The sequence below is a fragment of the Cavia porcellus genome, unplaced genomic scaffold (assembly GCF_034190915.1).
Source record: "Cavia porcellus strain 051 isolate PalLab524CR breed Dunkin Hartley unplaced genomic scaffold, mCavPor4.1 scaffold_14, whole genome shotgun sequence".
Taxonomy (NCBI): domain Eukaryota; kingdom Metazoa; phylum Chordata; class Mammalia; order Rodentia; family Caviidae; genus Cavia; species Cavia porcellus.
In genome coordinates, this window is record NW_026947497.1 from 24,912,298 (window position 1) to 24,926,979 (window position 14,682).

At 39.7% G+C, this 14,682-nt stretch overlaps 2 protein-coding genes across 6 annotated transcripts in view; one reads left to right on the top strand and one right to left on the bottom strand.

The window, feature by feature from the left end:
- Nucleotides 1-12,921, bottom strand: part of Mfsd8 (major facilitator superfamily domain containing 8) — a 29,463-nt gene extending 16,542 nt beyond the window's left edge. For 2 of the 5 annotated variants that reach the window (XM_003476781.4, XM_063260757.1), the window contains exons 1-5: nucleotides 12,707-12,921; nucleotides 9,074-9,165; nucleotides 4,447-4,490; nucleotides 1,265-1,505; nucleotides 105-218 (exon numbers count right to left, since the gene is read on the bottom strand). In XM_003476781.4, the coding sequence (XP_003476829.1) occupies nucleotides 105-218; nucleotides 1,265-1,505; nucleotides 4,447-4,490; nucleotides 9,074-9,165; nucleotides 12,707-12,771 (556 nt within the window). In that variant the 5' untranslated portion in view covers nucleotides 12,772-12,921. Of the gene's footprint in view, nucleotides 1-104; nucleotides 219-1,264; nucleotides 1,506-4,446; nucleotides 4,491-9,073; nucleotides 9,166-10,174; nucleotides 10,349-12,360 lie in introns of all 5 variants that reach the window. The other 3 variants (XM_063260755.1, XM_013160286.3, XM_063260756.1) reach the window with 3 other exon arrangements.
- Nucleotides 12,922-13,038: 117 nt separating this feature from the next.
- Nucleotides 13,039-14,682, top strand: part of Abhd18 (abhydrolase domain containing 18) — a 75,119-nt gene continuing 73,475 nt past the window's right edge. Inside the window, exon 1 of the mRNA XM_013160288.3 lies at nucleotides 13,039-13,214. The gene's annotated coding sequence lies outside the window, so the exon portion shown is untranslated. The remainder of the gene's footprint in view (nucleotides 13,215-14,682) is intronic.

The window sequence follows — 14,682 nt, forward strand, 5'->3', positions numbered from 1 at the left end:
ACCAATTCCCCACAAGAATGTAAACATTATATACTATAAACATGTTTCAACTTAAAAGTTATTCCCAATTTAAATATTAGAAATTACAAGTGAAAAATACCTACCTGGACCTAAAATAAAACCCAGTGCTTGACATGTGCTTGTATTTGCCATGGAACTTGTTCTTTCTTGAAGGGAAGTAGCACCAGCAACATATGATCTAACAACTGCTACATTTCCTAAGAAAAGACCCAATAATCCAAAGTAAACACAGATGTCTTTGGGTTTATAAAATGCAATATAATCTGACTTTATACAGAAGAAATACCGGCCAACAGTATGGTCCCTTTCTCCCCTTCTACAGTCATACAACACATTTATCTTTATTTAACAAATGCATGAATTAATGGAACATGGTACTTTCAGTAACATGAAATCAGAGTTTTGAATGAATGAAAAAATAGTATTACAACATTATAAAAAAAAGAATATTAAACTTTAAGGTATATTCAGAAAGCTCTGACTGAATGCATAGTACTTATTGCTACAACTGTTTTTAAAATAGAGGTATCACAAACTCTGCATGCAAATTTGTGTGATGTAAGAAATAAGAAAAAACACAATTTAACTAAAAAAAAATGGGGGGGGGGGTACCAGGAATTGAACTCAGGACCTTCCTTGCACCTGCCAGGCAGGCGCTTATGGTGCTGAGCTATATCCCAGGCTAACTCGAAATTTTTATTTAGGGCTCATAATGCTCAAGCCACAGATTATTAAAAAGTATCATAAACTGTCTCTAAATGCAAAAAAGTTTACTAATTGGTGAGAAAGGGTGAAAACAGTGCAAGATTAAAACCAAGTATCAGGGGCTGGGGATTTAGCTCAGTGGCATAAATGTCTGCCTTGCAAGCAGACAGTCGTGAGTTCGATCCCTGGTACCGGTAAAAACCAAAAAGACAAAAAACAACCAAGTATCAAAGACACAGAAGAAATCATCCATTACTAAGAAGCAGGGTAAGCAGAGAAGGCTTCATGTAAGATGTGGAAGTTAACCTACATCTTGGAGGATAAAGAACAATGAGAGCAAAAAAGAGAACCTATACGTAAGGGGCATCATGAACAAAGGCAAAGGGATAGGAAAGCTATTGTACCTTTTTAAGGAAAGATCTGTATGTTGGGCTGTAGGCTATGAGATTGACAAGGAATGAGGCTAGAGGAGAGGCCCAAAAGTATCAGGATGAATGGGAATCTGACATGACCAAACATACACAAACAAATGTATTACCTGCTCCAAATCCCACCAATCCACGAGCAATCAACATGTAGTATTTATTATGAGAAGCTGGGACATGGACATAAGCATAGAGGCAGTTGGCTGCCACCGAAATAAAGATGGAGATGATAAGAGGTTCTCTTCTTGGCCTGTAATTAGACCACAAACCAAATATAGGTGAAGCTACCATCTGGCCAAGGCTAAATGAAGCAATAATCCAGCCCAAAAAACGTGCATCAGCTGTCTGATCAATCTGCAGAGAAACATACATACGAAGCTTTAAGAATTGTTATCCAACACAATTTAAAACCTCGCACATTTGTCTGCACATATAAAATTTTCTAATAAAAACAATTCTAAAATTGAGGTTTTCTAACAGTGTTATTCATAGTAAGGGATTTAAACTTCTAACAATACAATTAAATGTTCTAACAATGAAATGTATACAAAGAAAAACTGCTGCTCTGGCTATGCTGTTCCTTTCATCTTTTAAAATGATTACAGAAATTAATAGTTCAACAAAGTCCTGTTTAGTGATGAGAAGACACATTAGAAAATATCTTCTCAGGATTTCAGCTGATCATAGTCTAGAGTTCACGTCATAAAGAGAAGTGACTCGTGGGGATGGCTCTAATAATTTTATCTGCTGGAGACTGCGAGAAACTTTCCTTTTAGCTGGATGGATATCACTCCTTAAGGTGACTGGAAAGCCACCATCTGCTATAACTGTAATAAGAAAGTAAAATGCTCTGGAAGTCAGAGACTACAGCAGGCATGCTCAGGCACAGTTGTCTGTGCTGCAGGAAGTTTCCTTCCCTCTTACAACAGTACCAGCACATCCTGTTTCTGATCATGTGTCTGGCTCAGATGAGCTCTATCATTCTGTTTTCAGAATCCAACTGAAACCAATTATCATTAAAAAGTAGATGGGGCTGGGGATTTAGCTCAGTGGCATAAGCGCCTGCCTTGCAAGCAGGCAGTCGTGAGTTCGATCCCTGGTACTGATAAAAACGAAAAAGACAAAATAAATAAATAAATAATAAATTTTGTTTTACTAACGTCAGTTATGAATATTGTTATCATCACCCTGGGACTACAGAATAACCAATCATTCAAATCTGGATTTTAACAGAGTCTTTGTTGGGCGCTGTTGAAGCTGGAAATTGACCACATTTGCCGGGCTGGGTCATGGCTGGCCCAAAAACAAAGAGTGGCTGAGGCAAGCAATATGAAGAAGCTGTTTCAGCCCACAGAACACTTAGCCCCAAGACAATCTGAACAGTGTGTTGCTAGGACAAGGGGGTGTCACATGACATTAAAATCCTAAAATGCACAAATAATTGCCCCTACAGTGAAGGGGAAGTTTCTTTCCTCCCATCAGGAGAACAAAGGCTCCACCTGACCCCAGTTTTGTCTCTTCTTTATTTTCTCATCCCCTTGTGGTCCTTCACCCAAAGAACCTCAAGGGCAATGTGGGTCACAGCAAGTCTTCCTGGCAATTAACCTCACCTTTGGGCAACACATCCTAAGGAATCATGTCACTGCTTCCTACCTACAGGCCAGGGCCAGCAAGTACAAATTCAGAATACCACCAGATTTATTTATCTTGAGGAGGAAAGACTTGGATGAGCTTTGCTCTTTCACACAGATGGCTTTTAAGCCAGGCAATGTTTTGCAACATACTATTCTATAAGAGAGAGTTACTTAAATTAAGAATTGAAAATATTTAAGGTAGTAGGCAACTGTGGTGAAGTCAGGTTTTCATTTCTGATGGGTTTGGCTCTGCCATTCTTAGCTGTGTGACCTTGGGCAGAGAATCTGTCTTCTCAGCTGGAATTCTTCATCTGTCAAACAGGACTGACAACTCAGTGCTGTGCCAGGCTCACCATCATCTCTCAAGAGTATCATGAAATCTCTTGAGAAAATTGATACTGTTTTTACTTTTTGGTTTGTTTTTTGTTGTTGTTGGTTTTTTTTGTTTGTTTTTTTACAGGGCAAATTCTTGCTGTGGAATCCAAGCTAGCTGTATAGGAGAGGCTGGCCCAGAACTTAAGATCCTCCTGCCTTGGTCTCCTGAGTGCTGACATTACAAGTTTGTGCCACCATGGCTGGCCAGAACAGTTATATTTATATTGCTAAAAAACAGTGATCAGTTCATGTACTCAATTAACTTATCTTTGCAAATGAAAAGGTTGTACCTTTTCAAAATTCAACATATTATGCTAGGTAGAACTAATCCTTGCAGGTAAGCTTTTTTTTTTGAGACTTTGGGAGCTTAAAAAGACTAGATAGGGGCTGGGGATTTAGCTCGGCGGCATAAGCACCTGCCTTGCAAGCAGGCGGTTGTGAGTTCGATCCTTGGTACCGATAAAAATGAAAAAGACAAAAAAAAAAAAAAAAAAAGACTAGATAAACTGCCATGAAATTAAAGGAATTTTGATACTTACAAATATTTTTTAAATACAAATTTTACTTCAGGTTTTTTTCTTTTGAAATAGTTTTAGACTCACAGAAAAATGTATAAATATGCATACTCCAGAGAGATATATATTCCATACCCAGTTCCCATATTATATCCCATAGCACTTAAATTTTATGAGATATAACAGGTAATCTAGAGATGATCAAAGTTTACAGGATGACATAAGCAGATTAAACACATCACTTGATAAAAAGGACTTACTTGAACATCCAGACTTTAGTATCCTTGAGGGATGGAGACTAGATACCAACTCCCCAGGATCAAGTGACAAATGCATATTACCTATTCTCACAATTACCTAATAACCCAAATTAATTCTATGAAAAAGTATGAAAGTATTCTTCAGAATTATCAATTATACATTTTAGGGATTCAGAATTTCTCTAGTTCAGCTTCCCTTTTTTATTAGGGAAAGCAGTGACAGGATGTGAAAGCAGCTTATAACCACACAGCTCTGCATTTTGCGTCCATGCTGCCTGTGACTGTCTGGGAACGTCCTGCTGCCCTGGTTCCGCACCACTCTACTCTGTGCTTTGCTTGAACAATAAAGCATATGGTCACCTTTCTTGCTCTTCTGAGAAACTACTCTCTCAAGCTACTATAATAGAAGTTAAACACAGAGTACCAAAGAGTTTCTCTGAAAGAGCTTAAGTATGTAAGAGTCACTACTAGTACAGTTACTTCACATAAGAATAGATTGAAATATACAAACCTTTTGGAGATAAGGCCATATTGACATTATCACAATAGAAAACCCTGTGAAAAGGCAAACCGTGTTATTTATATTTTAATCACTATTACAAAGAAAACCTTGGATCTATAGCATGAACTTTTAAATTTCATCCTGAAAATATATGCACATAAATCCCTAATTTATCAAGCAGTGTGATTTCAATTATCAGAAGAAAAATAAATATTGAAGGTTTGAAAAGAACGTACAATTCTATTTTCTGAACAGTGAGATAATAAAAGCTGAGGACCTAGTTCTCCTTGCTAATATACTTTTATTATAAAATAAGAATTACTGAGAGATTGAAGTTTTCATAGCAGAAAAAATTAAAGAAAGGCCACATTGTTATGGAGTGATAGCCTTGCAGTCTGTGTGGGTTTGGAAGAAAGAATTCACTGTAGGAGAGACTGGGAAGTGGAAAAACATTCCTCTAAATAAAGGAGGCAGTTGCAATAAAGAACTATAATACTTAAAGATGAGTATCCCTTTAAAAAATCGATTATCTCTGCTATCCTTTACCACTTAAGAACTGTCGTGATAAACTCCAGCCCCCATTTGTCAGTTTTTAAAAAATTTAAAAGTTAGACAAAGCCAGACAGATATTCAAGAAAGTCTACTTTCAAAATAGATTTATCGATATATAATTTCACAAGACATGCAACTGACCCATTTAAAGTACACAATTCAATGGATTTCTAGTATAATCACAGATATGTGCAACCACCACTATAATCCATTTCTGAACATTTTCATCATTTGAAAGAGATTTGGGTATCACCCTGAGATTCTCCTCAATCTCCTTTCCCATCAACCCAAATTAACAAAACCATCAATGTACTTCTATAGATGTTCCTATTTTAAACTTTCATATGAATAGTCTGACATCTGTGGGCTCTGTGTGCTTCTTTCATTTGGTACAATGTTTTCAAGATTCATCTATGTTAGAAGCATATGTCAGTAAATACTTCATTCCTTTTACAAAATCTTGTTTTTAAAGATTTGATTAGTTTCACTCTTATGCCTTTTGAATTAACAAATTGATTTTGATGAATAAAGAACTGACAGAATCTGAAATCAAGATAACAGGTTTGCAATAAAGAAACCTGTGAACGAGTAAAACGTTCAACACGCCAATTAAAATCTAACAGTGAAGGGCCGGGGCTGTATAGCTCATTGGTAGGGTACTTGTCCATCATGATCCAGACACTGCATTCAGCGCCTAGCATGGCACATGTGCACGCACACACACATCTGATGCTGAATTTTTTCTTTGCTGTTAAACTGAAATTGTTTCTTAAATAACTGTAAAAAAAAAAAACCTCCAACTACAAGGTACATGCCCATAATCTGCTTCTGAGGTAGGGTGTGGGGCTGAGGCAAATAATTGCAAGTCTGAGGCCAGCCTGGGCAACTTAGTGAGTCCTTGTCTCAAAACAAAAAAATTTTTTTAATCCTTTGGGGTACCTGGAATCCAACTCAGGGCCTCACCTGCTAGGCAGCTGCTGTGCTGCTGAGCTATATCCCTGGCCCTCAAAGTAAAAATCTAAAATGGGATGAGGATAGAGCTTAGTAGTAAAGTATCTGCCTAGCATCCTCAAGGCTCAGGGTTCAAGACCCAGTACTAAAAACAATGCAAAACAACCAAAACCTGCAAATTGACACATTCATAAATAAAGCTAATAGAAGCCTGGTGTGGTGGTACATGCCTGCAGTCTCAGCATTTGGAGGCTGAAGCAGGAGGATTGCTGCAAGTTTGAGGCCAGTATAGTCTATAATAGTGAGTTTAAGGCCAGCCTGAACTATATAGCACAACCTTGTCTCAAAAAAGCAAAACAAAACAAAATACACAAAATAAGCTGGGTGTGGTGGTGCACACTTGTAATTCTAGCCCTTTGGGAGCACAAGACAGGAGGATTGTAAGGTTGAGCCTAGCCTGGGTGACTTAGCAAGACCCGGTCTCAAAACTTAAAAAAAAAGTTTTAAAAGGCTAGCGATGTAGCTCAACGTCAAGGCCCTGAGTTCAATCTCTAGTAATTTACCCCCTGCAAAAAAAGTCTGGTGAGGATATGGAAAAAACCCCAACATGTTGGTGGGAATATAAAATGGAGGAGCTGTTATGAGAATTTCTAAAAAAAAAAAAAATTAAAAATAAAATCATCATATGATTCAGCAGTTTCACTTCTAGGTATATTCACAAAAAGCTAACAGCAGGTTCTTGAAGAGCTATTTTCACATCCATGTTCATAGCAGCACTATTCGCAATAGCCAAGAAATGGAAATAACCAAATGTTATCAACAGATGAATGGATAAACAAAACGTGGTATATTATGAAGGGGATCAGAATATGTTATCCTTTAGCATGCTGATGATGCTGAAGGCAACTGAAGAGCAGCAGATGCTGGCTACAGCGGCACATGCCTGTAACCCCAGCACTCAAGAGACTGAGACTGAGGCAAGTAGATAGTGAGTGTGAGACCAACCTGGACTGCACAACAAAACCCTGTGACCAAATGGGAGGAAGAGAGAGAGAGAGAGAGAGAGAGAGAGAGAGAGAGAGAGAGAGAGAGAAGGAGAGAGGGAGAGAGAGAGAGAGAGAGAGAGAGAGAAACAGACAGACAGACAGAGACAGAGAATGACTATAAATGAATGAGAATGAACAGTGAATGCAGAAAGGTGTTTTTCTTTTTCTTTTTTTCTTTCTTTTTTTTTTTTTTTTTTTTGTCTTTTTCCTTTTTATCGGTATCAGGGATCGAACTCATGACTGCCTGCTTGCAAGGCAGGCACTTATGCCGATGAGCTAAATCCCCAGCCCCAGAAAAGTGTTTTCCTCCACTCCCTTTCTGCTCTAAAGCCAGGCATAAATTTTTTCCTGGTATCAACAAGATAGTATTTTTATCACCAGGGATTATACACTGAGATGTGTCTTTACACACAATTTTTACTATATTAACCTTCATCCTCCATTAGTCTCTCCCTTTATTTGCTGCTTACTTTCTCATAATTTACTGCCTATAAAAACCTTCGTCTATCCACTTCCTAATTTACTACCCCTGTATTACATAAATCTATTAACAGCGAATTTGAACACTTTCTCCTATAAGCTGTCTGTCATCAACTTAAATCATAGGTCTCAGGCACAAAAGAAGACAGAGGAAAACGTTTTTGTTGTCTACAGTAGACAGCTATTTAGCCTTAAAAGGGAAGAGAAAGCCAGGTAGAGTGATGCAGGCCTGGAGGCCCACCTACTCAGGAGGCAAGGAAGATTGCTCAGCTTTGTGCATAAGTTTAAGACCAGTACAGGCAACATAGCAAAACATGTCTCAGAAAAATAAAAATAAAAATAATAAAATAAAAAAAAAATAAAAATAAAAATAAAAAGCCAAGCATAGTAGAGGACTGGTGTATTCCCAGTGTCAGGTGAGCAAGGAAGATCATGAGTTGGAGGTCAGCCTAGATGACATAGTAAAGTCCAGGCTCAAGGTCAGCCTGGACTACATAGCAAGCCCCTGTCTCAAAACAACAAAAAAATCAGTCACATGGGACAACACAAATGAACCATGAGGACATTATTCTACATGAAACCATGAAATAACCTAGTTACAGAAAGAAAAATACTATATGGTCCCACTTACATGAGGTATCTAGAGCAGAAAAATATATAGAAACAGAAAGAAGAATGGTGACTGCCAGGGAAAAACAAGGAATTATTTAGTGGGCATAAAGTCTTGGTTTTGCTAAACAAACAAACAAAAAAGTTTTGATTTTTCAAGAGAAAATGTTCTAAAGCACAGGTGTCCAATTTGGCTCACCTGAGCTGTGCTGAGTAAAGAACTGTCTTAAGCCACATATAAATGTGCACACAAGTAACAAACCTTCCTTTTTCACATTTTTTATTATGACACAGGGTTGTCTAAACCATGAGCCACAGGGCAGACATGCTTATTTAACAACAATAAACAGCCGTCTTCATAGACGCATGTACACGGCCAGGTTATCACGTATTATGAGTAACCAAGCTGTGCAAGCGTGTGGAATATGTGATACACGAGTTTCAATCTGGCGGCTGCGTGGCAGGCACAGGAGGCAGCGTTAGTCAGCACTGCTCTTTCCCTAACCAGTCTTCCGCTGTTGCCTACGCAGCCTGCATTCAAGTACTCACAATCAAGTCATGAAAGACACAGCTAAAAATCCCTTAATAACATTAAAAGTTTATAATCTTACAAGCTGCGCAGGGTCACATGCCCCACTCCTGCTTTACTGGCTGGTTGTGTAACAGGAATATACTTAATACTGCCAAACTTAGAAATGTTAAGGTGGTTAGCTTTGTGGGGTTTTTTCTTTGGGGGGGGGGTGCTGTCCTTTTGAGACATGAGTTTCATTATACACTTCAGTTAGCCTTGAACTCACTCACTGTGTAGCCCAGGCTGGCCACAAACTCATAGCAATCCTCCTGCCTCAGCTTCTTGAGTGCTGGAATTACAGATGTGTGCCACCATGCCTGGCCTGTTACATATTTTTAGTATAATACCGAAGATTTTAAAAATATTAACTGAGGTTAAAATGTCATTGTTTTAAATTTTTAAATTATGCATAAGTTTTAGTACTTACCTACACTGCTGAGAAACATAGTAAGATAAAGAATCCTAATAGATCTCCATCTGCTCTTATAATGCTCTTGAGTTTCTATAATGTCCCATTCTCTAGGAGTAAAGAAAACAGTATAGATTAAGCATTCATAATCTGAAATTCCAGAATACAAAATGCTCTGAAATCTGAAACTTTTTGAGCACTGACATACCACAGGCAGAAACTCCTACACCTACCCTTCTATGATAGGCAGGTACAAGTGCCCTAAAAATAGTAGACAAAATTAACTTTTAATATTCCAAAAGTTTAAAAATCCAAAATCCAAAATCTGGCACTCTTCTGCTTCCAAACATTTCAGATAAATTTACAAAGGCTGCAAATGCCTGGAACTGGTGAATGGATAAAGATGTGTTTTTTTATATAATGGAGTACTGCTTTGCCACAAAGAAGGATAAACTCAAGACATTTCTAGGTAAATGGTTGCACCTTGAGACCATTCTCTTAAGTGAAATAAATCAGACACACATGTGTAAACACCACATTGCTTCTCTGATGTGAGAAACCAAAAGTATAAATAAGGAACAAAAATTTTAATAGGTATTATGAGAAATAGGAATAAATGTTCAAATGGGGAGGTGAACAAGGGAGAGGTGAGGGTGAAGGAAACAAGGGAAAAAGGTTTTTTGCTTGTTTTGGGGGGTTAAAAAAATGAGAAAAGGAGGAAAAAAAGGAAATAAAGTTTTTGTAAAAAGAGGAGAAAAGAAAAAAAAGGAGAAAAGAGGTTGCAGGGAGAGTAGGGAAATAGAAAAAAAGAAACAAGAAATAGCGTATATGTGCACAAATCCTCTACGATGAATGTGATTTATGTTTACATCTAAAATATATCAATAAAATCTGATTAGAAAAGAAAATTTACAAAGATTGCATATTCCTTATCTCATTACAAGCAGAATGTTGTGCTAATCGTTTTTTCTCTTCCCTAAAGTGATAAAAAATGATACAAAAGGGGTATAACTTACTAATACTGGTTTCTGCTATACTACTTTATCTATGAATTAGCATTACTTTTTAATTTTTATGATTATATTTATGCATCATTGTATATACTTAGCAACAAGATACCTTATATTTCTTTATTTATTGTCTTTTTGAGACAGGGTCTCACTAATCAGTTCAGGCTGGTCTTGAGCTTACATTGTAGCCCAGGCAGGTCTAGCACTTGCAATGATCCTTCTGCCTCAGCCTCCTGAGTGCTGTGATTAAAAACATGGGTCACCATACCTGGCTACAAAATACCTTTAAAAAGCAAAACATTGAGGTGAGCATGGCAGTACACTCCTGCAATCTCAGCATTCAGGAGGCCAAAGCAGGAGGATCACTGTGAGTTTCAGGCCAGCCTGCCCTACACAATGAGTTGAAGGACAGCCTAAGTTACATAATAAGACCTTGTGTCAAAAACACAAACCAGGGGGCTGGGGATATAGCTCAGCAGCATAAGGGCCTGCCTTGCAAGCGGGCAGTCGTGAGTTAGATCCCTGGTACCAATAAAAAGAAAAAAAACAAAAACCACCCCCAAAAAACCACAATCCAAGACTGGGGATTTAGCTCAGCAGCACTAAGTACCTGCTTGGCAAGTGCAAGGTAATGAGTTCAATCCCCAGTACAAAAAACAAAACAACCCAAATAAAAAGCCTAAACACTTTCAAAACAATTGTTATTGCTGGTATGCACATATTAATTCGGAGTATTGAAATCTGTCAATCTAACAAAATAAGTAAACTTGAACAAAATGAAGCTCAGAGTAAGACAAAAGTCTTTTAAGTAGGTTTAATTTGGATAGGGTTACTAAATGTGTAATGTACTATAAGACCACATGTAATATGGTTAGATATAGGGTTATGACTTAAGAATTCTGCAATCTTTCTGAAAGACAGAAAAAAACAAGAAAATCAAACATGATTCTGACAAATCCAAATGTTACAGTCTGTGTACTCAAACTTACACACTTTAAACTAATAGGAAAGATCTTTAGCCTTGATCAAGGTCTATGTATTTCTATCAAAATAGACACATGATGTCAAAGCCACAGCAAAGTAGAAGTCCTGAAATAAACCTGGAAGAGAGCTTGCTGAGAGCAAGAAAAACAGGAGCTGCTGAGATTTCAAAAATGTCAAGAACAGAACCGGCAGAGAAAATAGAAGGTCAACATGTGTATTTGAAAGTATGGAAGTCGACAGTCCCAAAGGTCTAGACTGGCTTAAAGGATATCACTGTATCAAAAATAGACTTCAGTCAGCATTGTTTGTTTGGGGATTTTTGGCTTTTTGAGATAGGGTTTCACTATGTAATTTGGATTGGCCTTGAACTCACAGGATCCTCCTGCTCCAGCCTCCCAACCCGGCAGTATTAATGTCATTTTAATGATCTTAAGACAAAAATCAAGACAAAATTGTATTTCTACATATTTTGATAAATTGTCAGGGGTTAGGGAAATACATTTTCTAAAGGGTTTCAATTATAGAGATTAAAATAAAAATCTGGTGAATGAGATAAGCAAAACTTACGATTCAGACAGTTTAATTATGTAAGAGTTAATTTACTTGATACAATCTTATTTGTTTAATATAATTCTATTTTCCTAAAGATAAAAATACATATTTAAGTGTGAAAGTACAAACGTTTCTCAAACACGGCCAATAAACTAGGATCAAAATTTTATTTTAATTTTAAGGAGGGTAAAACAAAACATAGAACAAAGCAGACAGAAGAAAACAATGTAAGTGACACAGATTTCAAAGCAAGACAACAGGAGATCAATAGTGGCTACCATAATGTCTCTTGTTTTCTTCTAAACAACTGTCTATAGGATCAACATTTTAAAAATCATATGGATCAAAATATTGACGCTCTTTGAAGGTTAAAAATTTTTATTTATACATTTAGCACAGGACAAGTCAGCCCATTTTGGACGGATTTACTCGCTATCAAAGGATCAAGAAATACCAGTGATTACTAAGACCAGTATCTTCAAATACCGATTAAGACCATTTAAGAACTTTTAATTAATATGGGAAACGATCAGCCGTACACGGTAACAAAACGCAGTGGCATAGCTGCTGCAGTACTGTGACAGTTAAAGTCAAAGAGGTACCTTAGCTTTCAAAAAAAAAAAAAAAAAACTAGCAAAAAGGATTTGGTAGGTAAGAAAAAGTCCTCATGCAGTGACATCAAGATTGCACAAGACAAGTATCTGACACTGGTTCGGTGAACTGCGGCGACCTCGGACTCTCGACTCTTAATTAGCTCACCTGCAGGATTCTCTTTGAAAGACTTCCCCCTCCCACGTCTGCCGTCGCCAGCGTAACCTGTATTGCAAATTATCTGCTAGTAGTCCCCAGTCAACTCATTTATTTTGCTTGTTTTTCTGTTTTCTTTTTAGGCTGAGAACCCGAGCCACGCGCTCACTGCCGCGCGACCAGGAGCCTTTCCCACCAGAAGCCTGAAGCTGCGAGTGACTCCAGGATCCCGACACCTGCGGCCGCGAGGACACCTCTCGGTGTGATGGTTCCGCCCAGGGCTGTTGATGCCACGAAGGGTGCCAGTGCCAACAGCAGCGCAAGAAGGCTTAGTGCCTCTCCACCAGCATCAACTCACCGGCTTCGGGATGTGTGGTCGCCTAAGAGCGCCTCTCGTTCAGCTTCGACCCCCGGACTCGCCATAGTCACAGGGTCACAACTCTCGCGACACCCACCCCCGACCCCCAGCTGCCTGCGGCCTCGGTGAGGACTGCGAGTGCGTGCGCGCGCCCGGCGGCCGGAAGTGGGCGGGGCGGCCTGAGGTCCGAGGCGGAGTCACGCGGGAGGCCAGGCCGCTGCGGCCCGAGCGGAACAGGGGCGGGGCTCTGTGTTCGTCGCCTCCACCCTGCAGCCGCCCCCGGAGTAAGCCGAACACCGCGGGGGCGTTCCCTAAACAGCCCCGCCCAGCCCGGCCGCGCGCTGTCTTCCTCCAGCGCCTCGCGGCGGCCCGCCGATCACACGGCTGTTCCTGGAGAGGCCGGGGTGCCCGCCTTTGCCCGCTGACGAAAGTCCAGTCTCAGAAGCCTCGAGAGCAGCGGTGCTGGGAGGCTCGGCCCGCTTGAGCACACAAGTCCGCCCAGTGGCTAGTAAGTAGCCGGCTGACCCCGGCCCTCCTGGGTTCTGCGCGCAGCGTACGTGACGTGAGGCAGGGAGCCGGGACGCGGGACGCAGGGCAGCTGGGGGTCGCTGCCTGCAGCGGGAAGTGGAGGTGGCTGCGGCCTCTCGCTTTCTAGGTTGGGTGACTACATGACAGCGTCACCTGTAGTGCTTGCGAGGGCCGGGCCTGAAGGTGAGATCCAGCCCCTTACCCGAGGGTCCCCAGCCTGCACCCCGCTGAGGTCCCTGGAACCTGGAAAGGTGCCCTCAGCAGATCCTGCTCCTGGAGCCTCGGGCTTAGAAAGGGCACGGGACCTGCCTAGCCACACAAGGAAGATGGCATTTTTAGAAAATCATGATATTTTCGCTGGCTGCAGATGCTACTTTCTTCCTGGTCGTTACATTAACTCCTTATCTTTACAGCCAGGCTCCTAGGCTCACTGATGGCAATAGTCAGCATGTGTGTGTCATAAATTAACATTTTATTAGCGCCAGCTACATTGTCATGTGATTTTATTTGATTATGACTTTTCCTTGAGATAGGTGTGCAGAGTACAAATTTCCATTTTATTGAGAATTGAGATCCAGGGACGTTAACTACTCAGTCACTCATAGACGTGGCAAGAGTTGGGACACAAACTCGGTTCTTTTCAACTAATATTTCTTTCCTGAGCCAGGTTTCCTATGAGTTGTAGTGTGTGATGTTGCTGTCTCCTCTAATCTTTGACTTATTTGTGACCTTCTGTGTGTTAAGTACATGTCACCAGTAAACAGCTAAGCTGGAGATGATTTCTGTTGAGAATTAATCTTTTGAATCCCCTGGTTCTTTGGTAGGGATTGAATTCACTCATGCAAATTCATTTGTAACACCTCACAAAAACATGTCAGATCCCAATAACTGGGAGGTAGTGTTACTCCACCATGCTTTTCCTTGGTCCTCAGAGGCTAGCTTAGTAGTGTATGTTGCAAATAATAATGGACAAAGAAACTTTTATCTTTGCACCAAGCAAAAAGGATATACATCTGTGTGTAATAGATATTAAATACTTATGATGAGTAATACATATTAAATTTCCTCGTTTCAGCCTCACATCTTTTGAGGTACAATTGGAAAATTTCCGCAAAGAATACTGAAGTAACTTACATAGATCATCATCTGAGAAGCAGCCATTTAAATTTGGGTATGATAGCACACACTCTGGAAGGGGAGCCAGGAGGATTCCAAGTTTAAACCCAGCCTGGGCAGTTTAGTGATTTGACAAGATCTTGTCTCAAAATTTTAAAAATTTAAAAGGCTGAGTATATAGCTCATTGTGGAAGACCCTGGCTTCAATTTCCAAGAACACACACAGACTTGAATTCAGGAAACACAGAATCCTAAATGTAAAGGTGTACTGTTTACCAAAAGGCTTCCTGTGAAAGAATAGCAAGAACAGTCTTTCTCTATATCTATTAAAC